Source organism: Mizuhopecten yessoensis, unplaced genomic scaffold (assembly GCF_002113885.1).
Source record: "Mizuhopecten yessoensis strain PY_sf001 unplaced genomic scaffold, ASM211388v2 scaffold9561, whole genome shotgun sequence".
Lineage (NCBI taxonomy): Eukaryota > Metazoa > Mollusca > Bivalvia > Pectinida > Pectinidae > Mizuhopecten > Mizuhopecten yessoensis.
In genome coordinates this window covers 937,113-963,643 of record NW_018408109.1, presented here as the reverse complement: position 1 = coordinate 963,643, position 26,531 = coordinate 937,113, and the positions used below count along the sequence as shown (strand labels likewise).

Here is a 26,531-nt window from a genome sequence, read left to right as displayed (position 1 = left end):
CATAAACAACTATCCTCACATCAACACGAATCAACACAAGGAAATCTCTCTGTATCTTCAAACTCCCCTTCAACTTCTTTGCCACACACAAAATCATTGGCGACCACATGTAAACGGAAACATTAAAATGCACATTCACCAAGAACCCCCTCCCAAGAAAGGCGTCCGTGTTATCGAAAGTGATAGTAAAAATGCCAACTTCCATTTGTAATGTGTCGACCTTTACCTTGACGGTGCACGCGCCGTTGTGTCTAAATATGTGACGTCACTACTGTAGTCGTAAACACTAGGCCTATTGACCGGTTTCAGTATAAAGAAATCATTATTAATGTTGATTTGATGATTATTAAAACATTAATTAATGAAAAGGAACGTAAATGATTGTTTGCTCACACGGAGAAGGTTCTCTGGAACAGTTTTTTGTGGCGCCCAAACATGATGCATGTAATGCGTCCTTTCGTCAGTCTTCGCTTTATAGAGGAGACGAAATGACAACATTTACATGGATGTAGGGGTGTTTCTCGAATTATATAATAAATAGAATCTAACACTCGTCTTTATGAATATAAAATTAATAAACTCGTGTAATAAATTCAATATCACATGGACACGAGTGTTAGATCCTCTATGTATACATTTATTTCTCAAGCATCACATGATGGGCAGATAACCAGGACTCCTTCTGTAAGCCAGCAACGACGACAGCAAGGCAGCATTAGGGCCGACCAAACCTCACACAGAGTAACCAGGGTCAAGGTCAGCTGTTGGAAGATGTGATTACACAGGCCGACAGGAAAGATCTGTAAGCCGATGATAAGGAAAGTGGTTACAATGTAGTGATGGCATTGGTAACCTTGTCGTTGGAGGAGATCTGTGCTTTGGTACAAGGCATTTGTACTTACTTTTTTTTTGTAAATGGTCAGGTTCGTGGAACCCTATGTGGTAAGTTATACAGAGACGCTGTGTACGCTGGTAGTCAACTTCGTATACTTGAGATGTAAGAAAGGTAGTGAGAGTGATAGTGAGTGTGAATACTTGTCAGTTATTTATTTAATTTTGCTTATGTAAATAAATTCGTATATATAATTTCCCTTTGTTCTGGTTTTACCTGTTTACATTTCCTGAGTATACTAATAGAAGAGTTAGGAAAGGGCCGCTACTCTCTTAACATTGCATAAATTATGTTTATCATCGCTCTGCCTTTCTGGAATGTATCTGTTGTGAAATTCGCATTCAAATCGAATCTTTTTTACGGATTTTGTGATACGGAATGAACCAACCAATCAAATTACAGAATACACCGTATTAAATGTATAGGTGTAAAAACGAACCGTTTGTTTTAGCATATGAAGATTTTTTGATATGCGATAAAGTAATGCATGACTTTCTGTTGAAACTATGTCAACGACACAAACTGAATGTCTCCTTAGGAAAAGTTATTTATTAAAAAAGTTGAAGTTCATAAGTGATTGAACTGTCAGAGGTCAGTGTTTGCGGAACTTTTCCGAAAATGTTTCCTTTCGCTTAAGATCACCGGGAAATAAAAACATTTAATTGTAACTTCAACCAAATATATGACTATAATTCCCATGTTGTGCTATCCGACACATCAAGCTTCCTGGACTGTCCACACACAGAAGATGAAGTATAGCCCTAAAAAGGAAACGAAACGTTCGTGATAAATATAACTTGAATTAAGACGGAAAACAACAGCGCATTAAAAATCTTCAGAATTTCTGTTTAGGAAACAAAGTGTTTGTCAGTTTGAATCACACTCAGTCATGCATATAGATTTAAAATAATGATAAAAATATAATATTAAACCAGCTCAGTGTATCATTTTCAAACATGCTGTCGTAACTAGTTTTACTAGCCCCCACCCAAACTTACTGCGGGTTGTCCTGGCAAGTGTACTTCAGGCCGTGCTCCTTGACAGCCCTCTGCATGGCAGGCAGGGTGCCATTGTTACATGTCTCCCTGGAAAATTAACAAATTAACATACAATGTGGTCAGTTGGGGGTGTTCTTGTCGTTTTTCTCAAATGCGTGCCCGTTTTTTCAAATTGTGTCTTGGAGCCCGCAGCTGACCAAATAAATAATGGACCATTTGAAGGTAAACGTAAATAAACCGTATAACAAATATCTAGAGTCAAACTCGGACTCTATGCTAAAGCCCAATTCCTTGTTCCGGTGATAAATGTATAAAAAAAATCACATACTGTCAATGATCCGAAAGAATTTATTGCGGAAAAAAAAAATCAATGTTGATTATCACTTTATATAACCTTGTCACTTGATTTAAGCAAGTTACAAGAACGTTTGTTTGATAACGGTTTCACGAATACGGGCCAAGGAACTACCTGTATGGCTGGTTGACAGCGTGAACAACATAAATGTTCACCATCTGAACCTCCTCCGGGGACAATGACGGCAGCTCAAACCTTGCGAAGTAACTGTGAAGTTCAAAACAAAGCCGTGTGACGTTTGTACAAATTCTATATATAGGGACGTCAGACACGCACGTAGGGGAGTGCTTGTTACTATTAATTTATAATGAGTATGAAGTGTGAATATAATGAACTGTGCCACTGCTCAATACAAAAGAAGTTACAGTGGCCATCACGGTTACAGCAAACCCCCGGCAATCACCTTGGAAGATTACCGTTAGACACACAACATTCTTCATAAGACCAAATATAGCTTTGCTACAAGCATTTGTCCGATCCATATTAACAAGTACAAGACTACAAATTATAGACACAAAGAAGCCCACGGTCTACACCTAATAATAGAATAATTCCCTTACGTGTTCTGTAACCCTTGACTATGTCATGTCAGTATTGATTGATCTATACACGCCACATTGTCAATGAGACAAGCTGGCTTCTTTGTTTCTTTGATGTACGTTACAAGAATAGCTGAAGGCGTGCCTACGATCATGTCATGACATAATGTAGGGAAACTAAAACGTAAGAGAGTGTTAACCATGAATGATAATTGGATATGCATTACAATCAGCGACGATAATTATTATAACAAGGTAATAATGTTTTAGATAGAAAAGTTATCTTTTGTCATGAATTAACAATGGGAGGGGGGATGTGCAAAATTATTGTCAAAGGGTTTATTACATGTCAGAGTAAGGATATCCATATCACAAAGAAAGCACTGATCCACGACATTGTTTATGAAAGTTTGCACGTAGATCTAGCTCAAGATCTTTGAATACGTGTTTGTGATGACGGTACAAGCTGTGTCAACGCCTACCATGTTCCACTGGATGTTATCAGTCATAGAGAATAATCCTTATAAGTAGAAGATTTCATAACACCAATATTTGCTGACTTTGGTGATAATAATCACTAAGTAATCGCTAAACTTGTTGCATGCTTGGTATGTCTTTTTCCAGATTGACGGCTTGGTGGGATGATTTTACCTTTCTGACCCTTATAGATTGTTGAGTGTAAATAAGCTGTGTATGGTCCGTACTACATTCTGCGATTATTTCTGAATAACAATTCTTCCTGCATTGAATGAGAAGTGAACTAAATAACTGACATTTTTCTCTGTATGTCTGCTGGTAGATCGGCAATTTAGTCATTGTCATTGTCTCACCCATCCTCGAAATTCCATGGTTACCGCTCACTTGCGTTCTTGAATATGTCATGACAAAATTGAAGGCACGAGCTTAGCATTTTAATTGGTTTCAGGTTAAAAAACCCTGACCAGTCGTTAGATTGCTACCTGTCCTCCAAAGAATACAGAGGAGCGACGACTGACTTTAAAAGTAAGTTTTGCAGTTATGCTGTCGCGAATTTCTTTTGATGTATATCAAAGGATCAAACTAGTCTTCGGTTCTCAACCGCAAGGTGGCGCTATTGAGCCTTCAATTTTTCTGTGCTATATTCCAGGGTGCAGGAACGCAAGTAGAGTAACCCTTGGAATTTCGAAGATGTTTTTTCTCCGCTTTATTTGCATCAACATAGATACACATGATATGATAATGGCATTACTATTAGTGAAATTTATATTTTTTCTTTATACTGTGACTATATAATTACTAGAATGGACGTCCGTTCAAGTTCTAGTATTGGCTCACCTGTCCATGTTGCACGCTTGTCTGGCTGGATTATCATGACCTACCTGTCCGTTCTGTAAGCTGGTTTGGCTGGATTTGACCCGTCCAATAAAACAGTTACCGTTCCTCTGGCTCGCGACGCAAACTGTACACAAATGATCGTAGAAACCTCTGTTATAGACGAACTGGGTATTGTTTGCATGTTTCAAGACATGTTTTTTTGTATGCATTTATTATATGCATGGTATTCAAAATAAATTTCATATGTACTACATGTTGTATAAATAATAAAGCTATATTTAATATGTATCAAAAAGAAATCGTTTATTGTCCAGGACATTAAGTAGAAGTAGTACAGTGTGGTCAATGTGTTTTTAGACAACTTCTTCTAGTTAACCATGAAGCCTAAATTATGGTCTGCGGCTTTCCGAGAAAGCCGGCTACTATGCTTGAAAAAATACCGTTGCTTTTTCTAAGGTCGCAGAGGCCAAACATATTACAAAACATGTTATCAAATAGATGATAATGGACCCGCTGAACAGGCCCGATTGGCCTTTTTGAATACATTTATGCTAACCATATCTTGTTTTCATAGAAGGGTCCATTTACCTGGGACGATGCCTTTCCCCAAAATGCTGTGTTTGCGGCCACCGGACAACCGTTAAAGGAGGGACAACTGTGATAGTTTATCCCAGGTGGCGCTGTCTGTCCACACCACACCAAACCATTCATTATGTATCCTAGTAAAGTGTCCTCCAGTGTGATGAAGCGTTTCCCCGACTCTGCATAGTCATGCGCAACACGATATGTGCCTGACCAAAACATTGCCTGCAAGAAAGAATACAACTGTACAAAAGTAACATACATCCTTTTCATAATATAAATCAATCTTCGAAGGCTTTCCAGAAAAAATGAATGTCTTTACAGAGAACTTAGAATTGTAAATTAAACTTCACAGTAAAGAGAATTTCAATAATAGATGCACGAGGTTTAATGCTTTACAATAATCATGTATACATTAATACACAAACACGGGAACATATGGATATATTAATAGGATAATATCAAACTTGCATATTGACTTTATGAATTATTGTAGCAATACGTTAAATGATAAATTCCAATAATCGTTCTCAGTTGCAAAATAGAATAAAGTATGAAATTTGTATGTTATTATCTTATTTTTTGTATTTAGAAATGTCATGCCATTAGTCAAGCTTTATTGTCACGTACACATGGATGTTTGCATTCCAATACATACTTTTATCATATAATGTACTTTGTTATTCATGTCATAATTGTCACGAATGTTTCATTTAAGCTCGCTAGAGGCTCGCTAAATTGAAAAATTCTAAGACAAATCTTATGAAATGGAAACTCATGTGTTATCCTATATATATTCATTTTCTCATTAGATACATTATTTTCGATCCCTTTGATATGTCATTCCGTTTGCTGCATTCCGCAGGATTGTTTTTTATAGTGCATGTCCTAAGCTTGGAACAGCGGTTATCAGCTCATGTAGGAGGATCTTTCCTAATACCATGTTATGGTTTTATTTTCTATGATTAATTCCCTTGTGCACATTGAATACCCTTGTCGCCAGCTATCTACAAATATATTTTAAGTATTTGTCGATTTATTGTGTTATCAATATAAATAGCATTTGGTCTGTCACGTGATGTTCCGATTGTAATTTTGTGTTACTGTGATATTTTCGTGGCCCAAATTTTTGGGTTTCCCGACAAAACACCATTTCGTCCACGATTTCGTGGATTACGAGTGCAAACTCAAATGGAGAATTGCTTTATATCCAACTTGTTCTTACTTCGTGGACCTATGTATTAGTGGATGAAGATCACCCACGAAATGAACGAAATGGTGTTTTGTCGGTTTTGTTGGGCCCCATGAAAGTTTCTGATTTCACAGTATTTCATTTTCTACAAGCACGAACATCTAACACGACAGAAGAGACTTTTCATTTGATACCATTAATTCAGTACATGTATTTGTCTATGTCTATATGTACGCCATCCAGAAAGATGAACATAGAACACACGCTTTCGGTTTAACTTATGACATTTGGTAATAGATAAAATATGCCAAAAACGAATTATTTAGTACACTGCATCATACAGCTGTTTCGTCCTTATACGGCTCATCGGTGATGCTAGAAGTTAGAAAAGTGATAAGCTTATAACATAACAAATAACGATGTATACAGCATTACAAAACAGCTTAAGCAAGCAAAGCTCCTATCCTTACCTTATCTTCAGGAAGTGAAGACAGTGAAGTTTCGATAAAATCACTATAGTCTTTTGACGTCAATCCGCATGGCTCCTTTCCCTCAAAAGAGGTCGTAAACTTCACCCATAGCGAGTTACAATCCACAGTCCTGTGACAAGCAATATTTGTAAACATCACCCAAATGTAGTGACAGTCCAAAGCTTTGTGACAAAATTATGAAAAAAATATATAATTCAAAAGGATGTCCACCTCCTTCGTTACATAAATCTAACTAGATTGTGATCATAACACAACCATATATAGAAAGATACAAAGATTTTATTCTGGCAGATTAGGATCTAAATCACAACCCTTTGGCAATCAGCTCTTAAATTAGAATTGTTTTTAAAAGTTGTAACAAAGACATAACCAATATTGTAAACAAAAAGATGACACTTGGTTTAACTTTCCCTTTCTTGATAGTTACAGCGTGACGCTGTTTTGCAGTGATTGATGTCACGGATGATAAGCTTACTCTACAATCCAATACTAAGTAAGGAGTTTTTGTGGATATGTGTGCCTATTTTGGCCTATAGATAATGTTACTAAGATTGTGTATTTGTACAAGTTAACAAAGATAAAGAAATGTAACGGTTGTCGATATAAACTTAATTTATAAATATCAAACAATGGAATTCATTTCTATGTTAAAGTTCAATTTTTTACCTGTGTCATTGTTGTGTCAACAGCGGCTTTTGTATTCGACCAGAAACATGAATGATAAGTTATATATGACAGGCTCTGGTGTAAGTAGCGCCTACCTTTCCCCTATTAGTGTGCTTTCACAATCGCCCTCCCTATCTTTGTACTTTGAGGACGTCACATTAATTGGATTTGACCTAATAGTGTCTCCCTGTGCGATATGAAGGCCGATTTTGTACTTTGAGGACGTCACATTAATTGGATTTGACCTATAGTTTCTCCCTGTGCGATATGAAGGCCGATATTGTACTTTGAGGACGTCACATTAATTGGATTTGACCTTTAGTATCTCCCTGTGCGATATGAAGGCCGATATTGTACTGAGTGTCACCTATTGAGGTTGTTTCACTACTTGAGTTTGACCAAGTTTTACATGACAGACGACGTTGTAGCAGAAGGCGCTTACACATGGTCTTATCATTCTTAGGTTTCCTTCGTTCATTTTAAACTCTGGATTTATAGATATGAGTTCGAATTATTCGGTATGTTTTATCATCTAACATCGATTATTGTAGTTAAACAGCTCTCGTGAGTTAATTATTCTCATAAAGTGTTGTTTGAGGAAAGAAACTGTAAATAATATATTTTCCGCTTAGTATATATGCATTTTCCCCTCTTTTTTGCGAAATTTTGCCGTTCAAAATTTATTTTGAATTTAAGTACAACGACGACAGTTATATATAACAAAACCAAGAATTTAATTTAATTCCTCAAAAAATATTTATCAAGACATTTCGCGAACTTTATGACCTGACAGTGTATGACAAATGTGCAGTTACCCTGAGCTGATAGGTATGGTTGCTATAGGTTTTAATTTTGTGTACAAAACTGCCTATAACTTGCTCCCGTTCGGACAACACATTTTCCTTTTAAATAATCCGTCACACTGGAGGTGGTTTAAAGTTCAAGTTCTCCATTATCTCAAGTCTTTCAACTCAAGTTACATAAGTGGACTATTTGTAGCAAATCGTACACAACAACTTAACACATTACATACAATATGACATGTTTAGAGAGTACAATGATGTACAATAATTGGGTCCTTCACCAAGCAGTTTTGAATAAATCAACATCATGCCATTATTAGCAACATACGATGCATAATTTAGTTACTCTACATTTTATCAGAGACATATACATTTTATACGGTTCTGATTTTTGTGAACTTACGTTTGGGGATATGGTTTAATAATCTCCTGGTATGCCAGACACCGCCCTAGGAAGATGTTCTGTATCCCGGGTGTTGTTCCTGACGGTGTCACACAGGTTGCCAATGGCAACAGGCATAGAAGACAGGCGACTATCAATGTGTAACACTCCATACTTTTTCACTGAATAATAACTCATCTGTTGACTAAGTTATCAGTTTATCGTTACAGCTTGAGATATGAGGCAATCTTGACCAAAGATCACCCCTTTATCTCGCGAGACGTAAGATATACTTATATCAGGAAAACGTAACCACGTGCTGTTTATATATAAATTACGCCGGTTAAATTTTAATATATATTATAAGAACTAAATTTATGTTGTGTACTATGGTATTCAATAAAATGAACATTGAAATTGTGATATATGTATGTGTACTATCCAAAAATAAGAAGATAAAGAACCTGCGTTGGTCAGCATTTTAGCCTTAATATCATTTTACTAGTTCTATAATTATATATATATATATTTACTTTACCAGACTGAAAATGCTGAAAAGCAAAGAGCATTAACACTTTCAAAAATCGACTAATCAAAACACGCCTCATATCAAATAAAAAAAAAAATGAGGACGGAGACATCCGGAGAAAAGCTGACGGACAGGCAATACCATAGCGTAATGAACACTTCATGTCAAAAACAGAGTTCGGCAAATGGACTATACCCGATGCAATCGGGAACATTCAGTAATTTCCGTAAACAAGTTATGTTAACCGGATTGAAAAAAAGTCATAGCATGTATATAGTGGTTTCGTGGATGATTAGTTTGAAGACTTGAAAATAAGTCTCTTTGCACAAGTCAGGATTTCGATAGTGAATCAAGTCAGATATTAGACATGATTTTGTTATATCTAGTGTTTAATGTGCTGCCCAAAATTGCAGAGTTTACTGCCTGGGGCTTGTACATGTTGACGACCACTACCAATCGAAATGGCACTGCAGAACCAATCAATGCTTCAATAGCTCTTGTGCAGGAAGAATATCTTCATCTTCTGTGTTCATATAATGTGTTGTTCGTGGAGAATAATCCCTAGAAAAATGGGTGCTTTCAAAATTCGCATTTGTCTCGCCGCCACGAGGTAACGGTAGCGAGACTAAAGTATTGCTTTCCGACGACGGCGTCGACATGACGTGTTAGTTTCACTGAAAGTGTAAGTGCTAGACCAACCAAACGTGATAGATGCATCTTAGGTAGTTCATCTCAACCCATGCATAAAATGCTGGATGCTGTCCTACATTTCATGGTCCATTGACTTTGTCACCATCTCCATCAACTAAGTTTTTGCGTTTGAGTTAGTTTCTCCGATATGTGCATTGCATGATGGTCAAAGCGGGGCATAGGCGAGACATATCAATCCGAATGGCTTGTAATGTTTTCTTTGTTGCTGTAAAAACTCCAAACAAAGTAAATATCTAATGCACCATATAGCCATTTCCTTCAATTAGGACTCATTAGAGGTACAAAAGTCAAAAGAGAGAAAATTCATTTTAAAAGTGTTCCGAAAGATATGCAGAAATACAGCAATAGGGAAATGTTTGTTAAAATCCCTAGACTACGTTAGACATTTTCAAGTTTTATAGGAACAGCAAATATTTTTTCTTAAACTAGTATGTAATATAAACTCTTCCAGAATAAATGCCATCTATAAAGTTATTGTCGACCCCGATGACCGCAAGCTTTTCCTGCTGATCGTCCTTGTAAAAATCATCAACATCTACAGTGTTTTTCACTGCCAATTCTACTCATGATGAAATGTGATCGGACTGTTTCATTTTGCTTTCGGTATCAAAATTTTATTTCTTCCTTTGAAACATCAAGACTCTTTCTCATAATAATCACAAGTTCGTTCAACGAATGTATTGAGAGCTAAGGATATAGCGAGAGTGGAGCCAAGTGGATAAGGCGTCTGACATTCCGCTACCACAAGCCCTCCACCACTGGGTCGCGGGTTCAAGACCTACGTGGGGCAGTCGCCAGGTATTGGCCGTTGGTCGGTGGTTTTTGTCCGGGAACTCCGGCTTTCCACCACCACCATCTAAACCTGGCACGTCCTTAAATGACCATAGCTGTTAATAGGACGTAAAACACAAACAAACAAACAAGTTATTTAATGGTTTTCAAGTGGAGGGTGCCGGAAAGGGCCGAGAGAGAATTATATGTTTGTTAACTAGAACTATCTAGTTTCTTGTCGTGTATTACCATGATATAACAATGAAATATGGAATGGCAATGAAGAAAAGTCTAGGTGACCCGGAAAGTATGCGTGGATTATAATTTAAATATAAGTTAATAAGGAATAATATCCAAATCACAGAAGCGAATTTGACCAAGAAAGGGATTAAGTAATTTATCGTTGCGACTACTATGCTAAATCAATAATCCTTTATCGAAATGTACCAATGGTGTGTTTTGAAACACACTTGTAACGTTTGGGGCCGTGACCAGGATTTCCGATGAATAAATATTGTCACCATCGCTGATATATCACTTAGTAAAAGAATAAATGGATGCATGAATTAAATGTCGAATGAATTAAACAGATCTATGATCAACTGTCCTGTGTTTTGGGGAACTACCAGGATGTACATGTACCCAGAATTGTCCCAATGTAGCAAGAATCATGTAGATAGTTACTGGATTCTTAACGGTCCATCAACACAAAATAGGTCATTAACGTATACAAAAATGACATCTTTCGAAGACAAGGGTAAACTTGAAGAGTAAAAGAGGCTATGGTTGGTTTTATCTTTTTGAAAAGATTTTGGGTAGGTTAGAATTGTAGAGATAAGTGTTACGAACTGTAGTCAATGCAGATCAACTATGTGAGTTCCGTATCCTTGGTGCTGTTTGTACCGACGGGTGTGGTGGGGCTACAGGACAGTATGAGATACCGTCATCATCATCCGCAGAGCTATTGGGAAGGCTTGACCCCTGGAGACATTACAGAACTGGAAATACCAATGGACTGCGAATGCTGTTGCATTGTCCACGGCTGTGAACTATTTTCACGTGTGATTACCCATAGATGTTTGAATTCTGACTGTAAATTGAGAGAAAAATCATATAAAAAATAAGGGTATTACTATTTTTTATGGATTACCAGAGACTGTTTAAAGAAGAAAAAGGATATGTGGATATGAGATAATAACTTCTCCATGCCAAGTCGTCTTCTGCTGGCAACAACATGCGTTTATTTTGTATCCTGTGTGGTCGAGTCTTGAATATTACCTGTTATATACCGAAGGTGAAGCGTGCTGTTTTGCTGTATTAAGAAATAATCACTATATACTAGCAATTTCTTTGAATCTTTTTGCATTGCTGTGTTGTGGAGAAAAAAATCGTTCAACAATGCAATGACCACGTTAGAGGTAACTTTGGATTTCCAACTTTCTGCCCCTTGCATCACTGAAGGATGAAACAGCAGTATGATACAAGGCAATTCATTTTTAACATACTGTATCTACCTCTGTACAATCACCTCTGTGTGTGTGTTACGTTCACATTTCTGTAAGACGGAACCTAAAGTAAGGAAAGATGAACGTAACATACACACAGGTGGCTGTACCTTTAACATTTGGTAATAGATACAGTATGTCAAAATTTAATTACTTACAGCTGTTTCGTCCTTCTAGGACTCATCGGTGATGCCGGGTAGGGGCCAAAAAGTTGGAATCCAAATTGTCCAAATCACTGTACCGTTATATTCAGTGACGGATACTATTTGCCTCGTGGAATGTCATTCTTCGTCTTTAGGAAGTTGTCTAGGTCGGAGAACAGTGGACTGTGACGCAGGCTCTTCTCCCCATGAGTTGTAGCCATTGTATGAACTAACTAGAACATATAACAAGCCATTCAGATTTATATGTCTCGCCTGTGCCCCGCTTTGACCATAAATGCACATGTCAAGTTTGGTTGGTCCAAGTACTTAGAACTTAAAAGTTTCAGAGAAACTTACTTAAATGCTGACAAAGTCAGTGGACCATGAAAGGTAGACCGCATCCAGCATTTGATGTATGTGTTGAAATGTACTACCCTAGATGCATCTATGGTCCAAGATTGGTTGGTCTAGCACTTATACTTATAGTGAAACTAACTAACGCAAAAAAACGTAATGTTGACGCCGCCGCTGGAAAAGCAACACCTAAGTCTCGCTTCTGCTACTTAGTGGCGGCGAGACAAAAACGAGATTCAATATCAGCTCGTTAGGCCTTCCCTTTCAAGATGATTACATCATAGATACTGAAACTGTCCCTCATGTCGATGCAATATTGCAAGTCCTCAATACGGTGACATTTCATTTCATTGATTGGTCTTTCTGGTGAAAAGACATGATTGTTTGTTCATCTTCTCGCCCCAAAAATCACATGCGAAAAAACGGAAAACATGCAAGCCAATTACTGACTTTTCATTTTTCTGGGCAGAAATCTCCTATTTGAAAAGAGCGAAAAGACGAACAACCACATGGCACAAATCATTCTCATCTTGCCAGCAAAACCCGAGGCTTTTCTACAGAAATGTTATATCTCCATCCTTGAAAGTGGTTTCCATTTAATATCTCTATATCGAGAGCATTTTAAGAAATACATATATCAGCCATGTTCAACAGGTTATATATGATTTCGTAAAAATACTGCTTTACTAGAACTCATGTACAATAAAAACTCATCGTTTGGCATTATAAAGGGTTTGGATATAAACTGAGGGAAATGTGCAGCGGTAAGCAAAGTGGTAAATGGAATGAAGGGCATTATATCGGGGGTTTTACCGTTCATTCATGAACAAGAAAAACAAGAGGCACAGAGGGCCTTTATCGCTCACCTGTTTCTTTTGTTACATGAAACTGACATATAGGTACCTTCAGACCAAATTTGGTAAAGTTCTAGAACACAAGACATTTTAACATCTCTTAAATGATTCTTAAGATATTGTTGTTTGAAATTTGAATATGAAAGCTTTTAACCCATGTTGACCTTCGACCCCTGACTAGCACTTAAAGTTTTACATTTGACCTCATTACTGTAATTAAGAGTAAGATTTGCAATGCTGGTGTTCATAACATATCCAAATATCATGGCTCTAGTCCTTAAAATAGTGTTGTTTTAATTTTCAACATATTTGACCCCTGTGGCCTTGAAAGTAGGTCAAGGTCATTTTAAAGAGGAACTTTTATAGCACTCCATCCCAGGTACCTACTGGCCAAATATCATGATCCTGGGCCTTATGGAACTTTAGAAGATTGTTAAAGCTTTTAACCCATGTTGACCTTTGACCCACGAATAACACTTCAAGTTGACCATTGGCCTCATTACTTTAAATAAGAATAAGATTTGCACTGCTGGTGTTCAAAACATATCCAAGAATCATTGCTCTAGTCCTTATGGTCCTTAAAATATTGTTGTTTTAATTTTAAACATATTTGACCCATGTGGCCTTGAAAGTAGGTCAAGGTCATTTTAATGAATAAACTTTATAGTACTTCATCCCATCCACCTACTGGTCAAATGTCGTGACCCTATGTCTCCCAGTTCTTCAGAAGAAGGTCGTTCAAAAGAAAAAGTTGGCGGACGGACGACGAACGGCGCAGTACGGCGTAAGCTCACATGGCCCATTGTGCCAGGTGGGCTAAAAACAATTGTCAAAATCGGTAGAGTTGTGAATGTCAAGATGAAATTGACACATATTTTATTGTTGTGATAACGAACACGCTATGGTCAACATACACAGTATACTATCAAACAAAATGGCCATATTGTGACACCAAGACAGGAAAGGCGTCTTACATTTGTATGATATATCATGCAACATTTTGGTATTTAATACCGACTTGTGATATCACCTATTGAATTTGTGATTGTTGGCAGTATGTCTTGTAAGTAGGATTCATTTTGCAATATATTGCATGTCCATTCCACATAAACGAAAATTCATATCCAGATACACCAGTGTGTCTCCGAGGTATTACTGTAAGATTATTTAAAGACACAAATTTTAACAGATTAGCACATTGATGTATTGGCACACTTAATTTATACAATAGAAAACAGTATATAGAAATTTCAAATAGAGCAATCATAAATTAGCACAATGTTAAAAGCACAAATAGGACTGGAGTAAGAATACAGCCGAAATATGTAAAGACACAGTATTACAGTGCACGTGTAGCCCTATAAAGCCTATACAGGCTTGTCAAGTAACAATTTTGTTATGCATGTTTGTTTACTATAAAAAAAAAAATCAACATATTTTATCCCTGTAACCTTGAATAAAGACGAAGGTCATTCATTATAACAACTTGGTAGCCCTTCATTCCAGCATGCTACTTGCCATATTCAGAAGAAGTTGTTTAATGTAAAAAGTTGACGCTGGACGGACAGCAAGCGGCAGGCCAGGTGAACTACCTAGAAAAAGTCTGTAGCACATAAATACTCCCTTATCAGTGTTGTTGACTTATAAATAGTGGCAGTGACTTGGAACCCTGAGACACAAACTTATCCTTGGTGTTCTCATACTTGGCCTTTACCTAAACTTTGATTTAATCTGTTAGGAAAAGAAGTCAGTGGGAAACAGACATCAGTAGCAATGTATTACCCCCACCCCCCTCCCCCTACTTCATATTCTGAAAAGCATGCAGATATAATGTATATATTTCAAAAAGGATTGTTTTGTTTGTTCGTTTGTCTATGTTTTACATCCTATTAACAGCTATGGTCATTTAAGGACGTGCCAGGTTTTGATGATGGAGGAAAGCCGGAGTTCGCGGAGAATCACCACCGACCGACGGCCAGTACCTGGTGACTGCACCACGCAGGCCTCTAACCCGCGACCCAGTGGTGGAGGGCTAGTGGTAGCAGAATGTCAAGATGGCTTTACCACTTGGTCACCGCGGTCCTATTCAAATAGATGTTGCATGTATCACAAACATGAATGTGTTACCAAATTTTGCTTCATAATTGTCGCCATTGACACAGTTTAACTCAAACCATCATACAGGAATCCATTCACCTGTATGTTATTTCAAACTTTGAAATCTGACATGTAGATATCAGGTATTCAAATAGGTGTAACATGTGCATCGCAAACCAACATGTTGCTTCATAAACGTCGCCTTTGACATGGTTTAATTCATAAATGTCGTCCTGGACATGGTTTAATTCAAGCCAACATACAAACCATTAACCAGTATGTAATTCAAAAATCTAAAATGCATATATTATGTATTCAAATAGGTGTTACATATATCACAAGCAAACATTAAAACCAAACATTGCTTCATAAATGTTACCCCTTGACATGGTTTATTTCAAACCATCATACAGGAATAGCATTCACCAGTATGTTATTTCGAACTTAAAAATCTGAAATGCAGATATCAGGTTCTAAAATATGTGTTACATGCTGCATCACAAACATGTATTAATACCAATGTTGCTTCATAAACGCCACCCTCGACACAGTTTATCTCGCACAACATACATGAATTCCACTAACAAATAGGGCAGTGTATTGAGACTAGAGAGGCAGGTTATTCAAAACTTGACTTGCATAACGATTCATTAATGTAAATATTTAAAATGCAACTTTATTTTAGACATGTCTGATAATCTACGAACATTTTTGTATTTTCAATGTTCTTATGATCATAATGAATGCCTGTAGTTTTAACATTGAATTTTAATACTTAGTTTTTTTTATGAAAAATTTGTGTAAACTGTGGAGATAATAAGTTGACCTGTGTTAACACTGCTTTATTTTGAGAAATGCAACTTCTGAATTTAAGAGATACTGTATATAAATTTTCCAGAACTTGGAGAGACATACCATTTGCATAGAATTTATAAGATTGTCATCCGTTGAAATGCTTCGACTTTCAGATATAAGTGAGTTCAACATTACACTACTGTACTAAATAGCACTACAAACCATTTTACTCTGAAATACAAACTAATCTATCTACTTGACACACACTGGCCTTACACTATCCTCATAAAATTCTCATCCTTGCAGCCAGTTCTTTCAAATTTTTGGTCAAAGATTAATGTATGGTCAAGGTGGAATTTAGCCCTATGTGTTTACATTTTTAACATGTCAATAAAATACAGCACTTAAAAGGTTAGCTTAGCACAAAATGTATCAATTTGGTGACATCACAATGGCATATTATCAATGCATCATTGTCCTCTTTTCCAATAAAAAATGTATGCAATCATCAAGTCAATGATGATATCACCAAAATGACACTGTAAAAGCAATGACATCAAAACAGTACTGTAAAAGCAATGACATCAAAACAGTACTGTAAAAGTAATGACATCATCAAAACAGTACTGAAAAAGTAATGACATCATCAAAACAGTACTGAAAAAGTAATGACATCATCAAAATAGAACAGCAAAATCAAAGACAAGAGCAATGGCATCAATATAGCATTATTCCCTGTTGTACAGCAAAATCAAAGACATATATCATCAAAGCACTTTTTGTTTTTTACTTTTTAAAAATATAGCACATCCCTTCTCAACCTGGAATTTTTTAAAGAGTCAAAAACAACTTAAAATACAGTGAAGTAATACATTTGGATTCAATAGATAAATAACCTTATGAGAATGGTAAATTTGAGACAGGGTCACTTAATGTATCAAACCTAAATTTGAAAGGGCCACAAGCATAGATTTATTGATAACAATGTTTCACTATCATTAGATATGCAATGTTTATCAATACTACTTAAGGGAGATAACTCCAACACAATTAGAGCTATAACGTGTAATGTGAGTGTATATGTACATAAATGAACAAGCACAAATAACATAGCTAAGTGACCTGTGTAACAGTGAATTTGTTTTCCATACAATCCTACACAATCATGTAAACAATGTATTTCTATTAAAAAAAATTGTTGGTTACCACACATGATTTGGTATCGATTACTTGCCAAACTTTACCAAATAGGTCCCAAAATACCCTTTTAGAGAACATAAGTAGAATGCTTGTTTTGAAAAAAAAAAACAAAAAAAAACTTAATTACCAGACTGGAGTTTCCCCTAAATGAATCGCTTGTAATTCACCTACCTTTTCAAACATTTTAAGAGACATTATACAAACTTAGGTGAAAACAAATGCTAGGAACTCCAGTAGCTGTATTAAGATTGTCCCATTTAAAAAAATTACGATAGGGAAGACTTCAGTTGAATTTTTTTCTTCAAAATATCAGACAATACAAATGATTTTACACACTGTTATAAGCTGTGGCAACAATAATGGACTACATTTCGTCTACATAACATTATATATACAAGGTAATGGTGATGTCACAATGTGGAGGAGAATTGGTCAGTGACAGTGTCCACCTATATTACAGGTAGCTGTAGGATTTATGGAATTTTAAGGTATGACATCAATTGCACATGCAGCACAGGAATTTAAGAATCTAACAAGGCGACATCGCCTACACGTGTAACGGAATGGCTCAGATCATTATAGCAGAACTTAACCAGGCATACAAAACCATCTACACACATACATGCTGCAGCTTTCGTGGAAACCTTTGACCTTTTCATATGAAGACTGCCTGCACATGTAGCAAAGGAAGAATAATGGTTTCAAATTGATGAGACTGACATTCATTTACCAGAATTAGTAAAAAATTAAATGCAAAATTTGCAAACATTTCAGACAAAAAACATCGGTCTGAAATGTTGTTTAATTGAAACTTGTACCTACCATACGTAGATAAATTCTAATTGCAATCCTTATTATACAGCTTAATTCAATATAACACCAGGTTACTCACACATTTAACCCTTTCAACCCTATGTAACTTTAATAAACTCTACCATGCATTGATCTGGTTGACTCCATTATTGTCTACAGTGGTGAAAGGGTTAACAGGGATGTTACAATCACACTTCTATCCCCTAATCTACTGGTACTTGTGAAGATCTAGCAACACAAACATGGTCACATCTGCCGTTCTACCAGTCCTACTAACAAAAATAACAATTTCTGAGATAAAAATGCACAGTATTTTATCTGATTTTCCTTGGACTTGTAATGAATGCTCTGCCTGTGACCATGTCACCTTGTGTGTGATCTTTTAACATGTATATTGTAGCAGGACTTCAGAGATATATTGACATTTCAATGTGACTTCTGATTGTTACTTTCCAGAGGTGACCTGTTTTGAACAAAACGCTTGTTCAAGGTGACCTGTTTAGAGAATATATACTTGTTTCAGGTGACCTGTTTAGAGAATATACCTGTTTCAGGTGACCTGTTTAGAAAATACACCTGCTGGAGGTGACCTGTTTAGAAAATACACCTGTTGGAGGTGACCTTCTTAGAGAATACACCTTGCTTGACATGTACATGTTGTCTGTTAAAAACATTTTGTCCATTCAACAAAGGAATTGCTCTTTTGTCTTTCTGTAGAGATTCTATCACACACTGATCCACATCACACTTCACCACTGAGGGCGCACAGATATTTTCTTCCTCTCCTGAGGAACGAACTGCTCTTTAGTAATGAGATCCAAGTCGGAGTCCTCCATGTATGCAAAACTGAATGAACACTGAAACTCTCTCTCAAAGGACTGAAGGAAGGCACTGATCGTGTCCTTTATTAGCACAGGTTGCTGAAGTTCCTTGGAGAGAGACGTCACTTCTTTGCCCTCAATACCGCAGGGAACAATGTGTTTGAACCAAGCAAGGTCTGTGTTACAATTAAGGGCAATGCCGTGGTGCGTCACAAATCTGCTACCGTGTACACCTGCCATCAAATAAAAAACATTACTTATCAGTCATTCAATAGTCTTTTTTAAATATCACTTTCGGGATACCCATACCTGTGCCAAACACTGTAAGCACTGGAAACCGTTTTTTCCAGCATTACTGTTTCATTCAATTATTTGTAATATTCTGAAGAGCTGATATTAAGATGCCACAGTTGTTTTTGTTGTAGTGAAAAGCCAACGAAGGAAAATCAGTGTGTCATCAGAACAATAATAACTAACCCTATCAGACATCACTCCACTATTTTGGCACCACTGAAGTTCTAACCAAAATTCTGGTGAGACTCGGACTGCACACAGTTGAAACGACAGTGCAGCAGTGAGCATGGCCACCATTGTACCCAGAAGTAGAGACAGGGTCTGTTTGCCTTTAAATAATATTTGTACTCACCTATTGCCCCAATTTTCCTGTCCTGGACCCAGACTCCTACATTGTCTGTGGTTGTGGCCTCCAGATCAAAATGTTTGCATGTTTTAATCATGGTTTTCTCTAGAGTTGAGACATACCAGCGCATGCTTGGTTCAAACTCATGAAGGTTTAGGACAGGGTAAACAACTAGCTGTCCGGGGCCGTGAAATGTTATCAGGCCCCCGCGGTCTGTCTTGTAGAACTCGGCCCCCTTGGTGCGGAGCTGACTGGCTATGGTGTCGGTATAGGTGTGGTCCCTGAGACCAATCGTATACACAGGATTGTGTTCTACCAGAAGAAGGACATTCTGGCCATGAACCCTCTGACCACTAGCTACTGTGTCCAACATCTGGCGCACAAAGTTCTTCTGGACACTGTAGGCAGACATGAACCCCATTCGTCCAAGGTTGATCACATTCACAAGTCTCGACCCAGCCATGGCGACACACCTGAAAAAGAAGTTTTTACAATAAAACATGTACTCTTCATCTTTTTCCATTCAAAACAAAACCATGGTGACGAACCTGAAAACATTATTTTATAGTTAAACATGCACTCTTCATCCTTTTCCATTCACAGTGTCTACTTCCGAAAAGTTTTGTTTTAATTTGCTTTTAGTCATACCATTAACACTTTCAAATCATTTAACTTTCTCTAATTACTCCCCCCCTACAGTTTCCCCTAGATGTAAGACCCTATGCAGCTGCAGCTTAAATCAATTTAACAATAGCTTTCTTTTTGTACTGGTAACTTCCTGCTACAGTGAGCTGGAAATTCTGAGCAAAATATTAATGGTGGATAATTTGAACCAACAATACTAGACAGTGTCGGACTCCAGGACTGTCTACGTTGGTCAGCAACAGCTGGCAATATTCTCTTAAAACTAGAACATGTATATATATATGCATTTATTAATAACACTGCAACATATGGTTTCAAAACGGACATTTAATTTAATGTTTATTAAAAAACAGGTAATTAACACTGTAAATCAATAAATCATGCACATAACATAAAAACACTTTTTTTTCTAACAGGTAAATTCCCTTAAGGTTTAATGTTTCATTTTGTTTCACGAATTAAAAATAATCAAATCTGAATTGTAACTGCCACTCATGATTTATGAAACAAAACTGTAAATGTAAATACATGCCATATTTTTTACCAATGATAAGCCCCATATTTCGTAATACACCAATCCCACTTCCTCAATGTTGTAGCTATATATACCTGTATACATGAGGCGAGCTAAAATGAAACCAGTTTCATAAATTTCATATGAAATGAAAACGAGTGTAAGATCCTTTTTATCACATAATCAAGATTTGTGGCATTTATTCGTGTAAAAGAACAACTTTCATGAAACCTTGAAATGTAAAAAGCTACCATTTTGACTCCAGTGCGTAAGTTTGTGACGTCATGTACTTGTCCTAGGTGTAACGTCACAACTGACCCCCTGGGACTGTATACCCGAAAATTGTCAAAATTTAGATTTTGTTCAAATTCAATGTTCCTGGTTCTAGCTCGGGGTGAGTTCCAATTTCAATCTTAATGAAACTCGGTGTGAATACTGTCATTGGCACCCCCTGTACATGCAACCTTTCAAAAGTCGTGCACTGGCACGGTTTCTAGACCCCCTGGGACCCTATACCCGAAAGTTGTCAAAATTAAAATTTTGTTCAAATTCAATGTTCCTGGTCCTAGCTCTGTAACAACCAATCACAGGGCTGATAGGTCATATTTCATTGGTTGATACGCAAAAAAAAAGACATGGGTATATTCACTGGATCACACAGTACATTATGTGATAAATGTATACTAGCGGGAAAAAGAAACTGTGCATGCGGAAAATTGTTATAGAACATGTATTACCAACTGTACATGCATGAAAATTCACACACGTGACCGAGTACGACACATACACACTATCCGTGTGTCATTGACAGTTTTTGCCGTGCAGTTTGCTCTCTATAGGCGTTGACCAGTTTGCATGTTTTTCTCATCCAGCCATCCAATTCGACAATAAAAGTTTATTTTTCAACTGTTGGGTCACTGTTGAGACCAGTGAACAGCAAAATTAGCATTATAACATTTTAATTTGTGATAAATGCTATGCCGAGGCTCAATGAAAATGACCGCCTCAGGATTATTGGTATGCTTCAAGCTGGTATGGGCCAAGCTGTTGTCTCTACATGTTTTCATGTCCATCAAAACACAATCCAGGATTTGTGGAGACGACATCAACAGTTTGGCCACGTCGGCGATCGACCTCATGCGGGACGTCCACGTGTGACGTCACGTCAACAGGACAACCATATTCAGCTTGTCCATTTGAGAAATCGCTTCCAACCGGCAAGTTTGACTGCACGGACAATTCCTGGGTTGCTACCAATAAGCCCGAGAACTGTACGGAACCGATTGTGTGAACGAGCTATCCGTCCGCGACGTCTTGCAATCCGTCCAGTTCTTCTGCCATGTCATCATGTAGCACATCTGGACTAGTGCAGAAGGCATCTGCAATTTACTCAACGGGATTGGGCAGGTATTTTGTTTACGGACGAATAAGTGTCCACCAGGATAGTAGTGACGGCCATTCCAGATTGTATCGTCGCGTTGGAGAACGTTTCCGTGACGTGTGTGTGGTTCCACGACGTTCTTTCGGCGGAGGCAGCGTTATAATTTGGGGCGGCATCACAGCCAACGGGAGAACGCCTCTGGTGGTTGTTAACGGGAATTTGAACGGGCTACGTTACCGTGATGAGATCCTCCGGACCCAAATCGTTCCATTCGTGCAAGGGCAGCAACGTCACATTATGCTACAGCAGGACAACGCCAGGCCACACACAGGTCGTGTCGCTATGGACTTTCTGGCCCAGCAGAACGTTGACGTGTTGCCCTGGCCTGCTGTATCCCCCGATCTGTCGCCCATTGAACACGTCTGGGATGAAATGAAGCGCAGATTACGGGCATTACCTAATCAACCGGTGATGTTGGCTGATTTGCCTGCAGCGCTGGTACAGATCTGGAATGCAATCCAACAAGCATTCTTGAACCGTCTGATAGGCTCCATGCATCGACGTTTCCAGGCTTGCATTCAGGCAAACGGTGAACATACGAGGTATTAACTCTGATATATCATCATAGGTAAAAGGAGCTCAATCTAAAAATTGTTGGAATGATATCTAACTGAACCATTAATCATTTGATCACACATGTACAGATTTAAGTTAAACCTACCATCGATTATAAAATTTATATAAAGTTTGTACCACCTGTTAAAGCCTGTGTATGGTAAAAGACATACAGTATATGTCTGACAGAATGTGTAGAAATTGACATACAGGTAGGGAAAGCACCTGATCGGTGAATACATTAAAAAATAAGCCTTTGAAAAACTTTGATATTTTATTTGTACAAAAGGTAGGTGTTGCCCCTCTGCCCCCAGAGGGGCCACACCCACCGTTTATACAAAATTGAGTCCCCTTGGCCTAAGGATACTCCAGACCAAATTGGGATAAAATCCTTTAATCCCTATGGTAGAAAAAGGTTTTCATAAGTTTTTTCCTCTATTTCCCCTATTTGGCCCTGCTTCTCAGCCCCAAAGGGGGCCACAACAACCATGTATAAAACAAGAGGCCCAGAGGGCCTGTATCGCACACCTGAATATGTTTAAAATAATTGGTATGAAGTAAAGATATAGCACTCCATGGTAGGTGCTGTAAGTACATATGAAATTTCAGAAAAATCCATCCAGTACTTGAGATAGAGCGAGAACAAACTTCAAACAGAGCCCCACCCCTATGCCCCTAGCGGGGTCATACCCACCAATTATACAAAATTGAGTCCCCTTGACCCAAGGATGCTCCAGACTAAATAAGGATAAAATCCCTGAATCCCTATGGTAGAAGAAGGATTTTAAAGGTTTTACCTATATTTCCCTTTTGGGCCTCGCCCCTCAGGCCCCTGAGGGGCCAGACCCACAGTTTATACAAAATTGGTTCCCCTTCACCCAAGGAAGCTTCTGACCAAATATGAAACAAATCCTTTCATTCCTACAGAAGAAGAAGGATTTTAAAGAATTTNGGGGGCCAGACCAACCATTTATACAAAAATTGTTTCCCCTTCCCCCAAGGATGCTTTTGACCAAATATGGAACAAATCCTTTCATTCCTACAGAAGAAGAAGGATTTTAAAGAATAATTTGCGATGTTTCCCCTATTGGGCCCCGCCTCTTAGACCCCTGGGGGGCCAGACCCACGGTTTATACAAAATTGGTTCCCCTTTCACCAAGGATGCTTAAGACCAAATATGGAACAAATCCTTTTATACCTACAGAAGAAGAAGGATTTTAAAGAATTTGTTATATTTTCCCTATTGGGCCCCATCCCTTAGCCCCCAGGGGAGCCAGACCAACCATTTATACAAAAATTGTTTCCCCTTCCCCAAGGATGCTTCTGACCAAATATGGAAAAATCCTTTCATTCCTAAAGAAGAAGAAGGATTTTAAAGAATTTGCTATGTTTCCCCTATTGTGCCCCGCCCCTCAGCCCCCAGGGTGGCCAGACCCACCACTTACACAAAATTTATTCCCCCTCCCCCAAGGATGCTTTTGACGAAATTTGGTCAAAATCTGCTCAGTCGTTCATGGCTAGTAGTGTTTTAAAGGAAAAGTTGACAGACGCACAGACGCTGCGGTATGGCATAAGCTCACCATGGTACTTCGGACCAGGTGAGCTAAAACTGAATGCCCTTGGCCTAAGGATGCTCCAGACCAAATTTAGTCGAAATCTACCTAGCCATTCAGGACTAGTAGCGTTTTAAAGGAAAAGTTGACGGACGGACTAACGACATGCCATGACATTTATAAGTTCACCTGGTCCAAATGGTCCTTCGGACCAATTGAGTTCAAAATTAAATATAAATGTATTTACCTACCTACTTACTGTATTTTTTTTCTGACATGTGACAGGAAACAAATATGCTTTTTGTTTCGCCTTAAAATCACTGATGTATTCACATGTCTGATACTTACTCAAAACACAGCATTAACATTTTTACTGGATTTTGACCGAAATCATGTTTCTTAATTCACAACAAATGATGGATTCCCAATCTCGCAAGTAGGACAACATGTGTGTCATGATACATGCAAATAGCATACCTGTTGCCTAATGGTGCATAAACCTTATACAACTTGTAATTCGTTAACAAAAATATGTGGGGCAGTCAAGGTTTATTCATAGCATACAATACTAGAACATTGGCAGGTCAGTAAGGGCCCCGTTCTGTGGCAATATACTCCCAATAATCATCAAGAAGCAATCTGCCCATACAGCTGAGCTTGACGTTTGACATTTGGACTTCATAAAGAATCGCAAGGACGCAAAATATACATGTTACATGTACTATGATGTGAGTCTTGTTTCCTTCCACCTCTATTTTGCTGGGCTAACAAAAATGTAAATACAGGTGCAATACTCATTTGTTAGCTTTGATTTTGTTTTATTTCACCTTAAATATCTCCTCCATCAAGAGCCAGGGTCAAAGTCTGAGATCCACTTTGTCTTCAAACTTTGGACCCAAATGACCTTGACCTTTAACCCAGATCTTTGGTCAGTAGACTTATTCTTTAATTTCGACCAACTTTGCTTCATAATATAATAACAAAATGTTCATGAGTGAAAAATACAAAATTTGACCTTGAACCTTTGGACCCAGTAACCTGGTCTTTAGGTCAGTTGACTCCATGTTAAGTTCTGAACAACTTTGATTCATAATTACATAAAAAAAAAATGTTCATAATGTCTTAAAATGCTCAATAGTGAAAAGCTACAAAATTTGACCTTGACCTTTGACTTAGTGACCTTGACTCTGACCCAATGACCTTGACCTTTGGTCAGTTGACTCATTGTTTAATTCTGATCAACTTTGCTTCATCATGTCATAACAAAATGTTCATCAGTGAGAAGATGCAAAATTTGACCTGGACCTTTGAACTTAATGACCTTGACCTTTGACTTTTTACCTAAGTGTGTATTTTTGTGAACTGAACATCTTGACCAAGTTTCAAGTAAATCGGTCGATAAACACCAATGTTATCATCAGGAACATAACTTGTGGACAGACAGACAGTGATTACTATGGTGTTTTTATGTAATCTGATCAGCTATTCTATATCGACATGTACCATGTGCACGATAACACACCAACTATGCATCAGTCTGTTAAATGATATATACAGGATGTTTTATCATCGATAAATCGTAAGTGCTCTTCTGAGATATCAAGTTCTTACATGTATTCCTTGTTGATCTATGCACAACCTTTGCATTGGTGTTGAACAATATGCGCATATATTTAACAGGGACACTGGATTATACAATTCCACACATGTTACTACTAGCCGACAGGCAGATTTTGAAAAAAACACTTTTAGCTCATCTATTTGTTTATAGAAACAGGTATATATTGATAATGTTCAGTAGTCCTGACATAAAATATATTTGCCCTGCTCTCAACAGGGGTGGAATTTAAAACATGTATGAGGCCTAGAGGGCCTGTATCACCCACCTGAATATGTTTAAAATAATTAGTATGAAGTAAACAAGAGGCCCAATGGGCCTGCATCGCTCACCTGGTATAAAACTCACACTTGTAACCTTACAAGTGATCTAAAATAAAGCTAGACATAATATCAGTATTTATGATTAAAATTCATTCAAAAGACCCTGTTAATATTTTCACCACTGTGATTGAAAGTCGAACAAAGTCATTATGTTGAACACATTGTATAGCCTTTCATCTCAGGATGTAACTTGCAAAATATAAACATCCTGGGACCCATGGTTATTCATAAGAGGTTGTTTAAAGATTTTAAACAAATTTGACCCCTGTGACCTTGAATATAAGTCAAAGTCATTCACTTTAACAAACATAGTAGTCCTTGATCCCAGCATATGCTACTGACTAAATATCAACACCCTGGGCCTTTTGGTTATTCAGAACAAGTTGTTGAAATATTTTAAACATATTTGCTCCTTGTGACCTTGAATATGATTCA

At 37.6% G+C, this 26,531-nt stretch overlaps 2 protein-coding genes across 2 annotated transcripts in view; both read right to left on the bottom strand.

The window, feature by feature from the left end:
- Window positions 1-1,022: 1,022 nt before the first annotated feature.
- LOC110458378 (ADP-ribosyl cyclase/cyclic ADP-ribose hydrolase-like) lies at window positions 1,023-8,495 on the bottom strand. The gene is made up of 7 exons (XM_021510045.1): window positions 8,236-8,495; window positions 6,343-6,472; window positions 4,687-4,905; window positions 4,143-4,222; window positions 2,360-2,452; window positions 1,891-1,977; window positions 1,023-1,653 (listed from the first exon to the last, which is right to left on the bottom strand). Exons 1-7 carry the CDS (start codon window positions 8,385-8,387, stop codon window positions 1,563-1,565), a joined length of 852 nt encoding a protein of 283 aa, XP_021365720.1. The 5' UTR covers window positions 8,388-8,495; the 3' UTR covers window positions 1,023-1,562.
- A 9,465-nt stretch (window positions 8,496-17,960) lies between these two features.
- LOC110458382 (putative lipoyltransferase 2, mitochondrial) overlaps window positions 17,961-26,531 on the bottom strand; it is a 15,354-nt gene continuing 6,783 nt past the window's right edge. Inside the window, exons 2-3 of the mRNA XM_021510052.1 lie at window positions 19,454-19,919; window positions 17,961-19,040 (exon numbers count right to left, since the gene is read on the bottom strand). Coding sequence (XP_021365727.1) covers window positions 18,736-19,040; window positions 19,454-19,910 — 762 coding nt within the window. The 5' untranslated portion in view covers window positions 19,911-19,919 and the 3' untranslated portion in view covers window positions 17,961-18,735. The remainder of the gene's footprint in view (window positions 19,041-19,453; window positions 19,920-26,531) is intronic.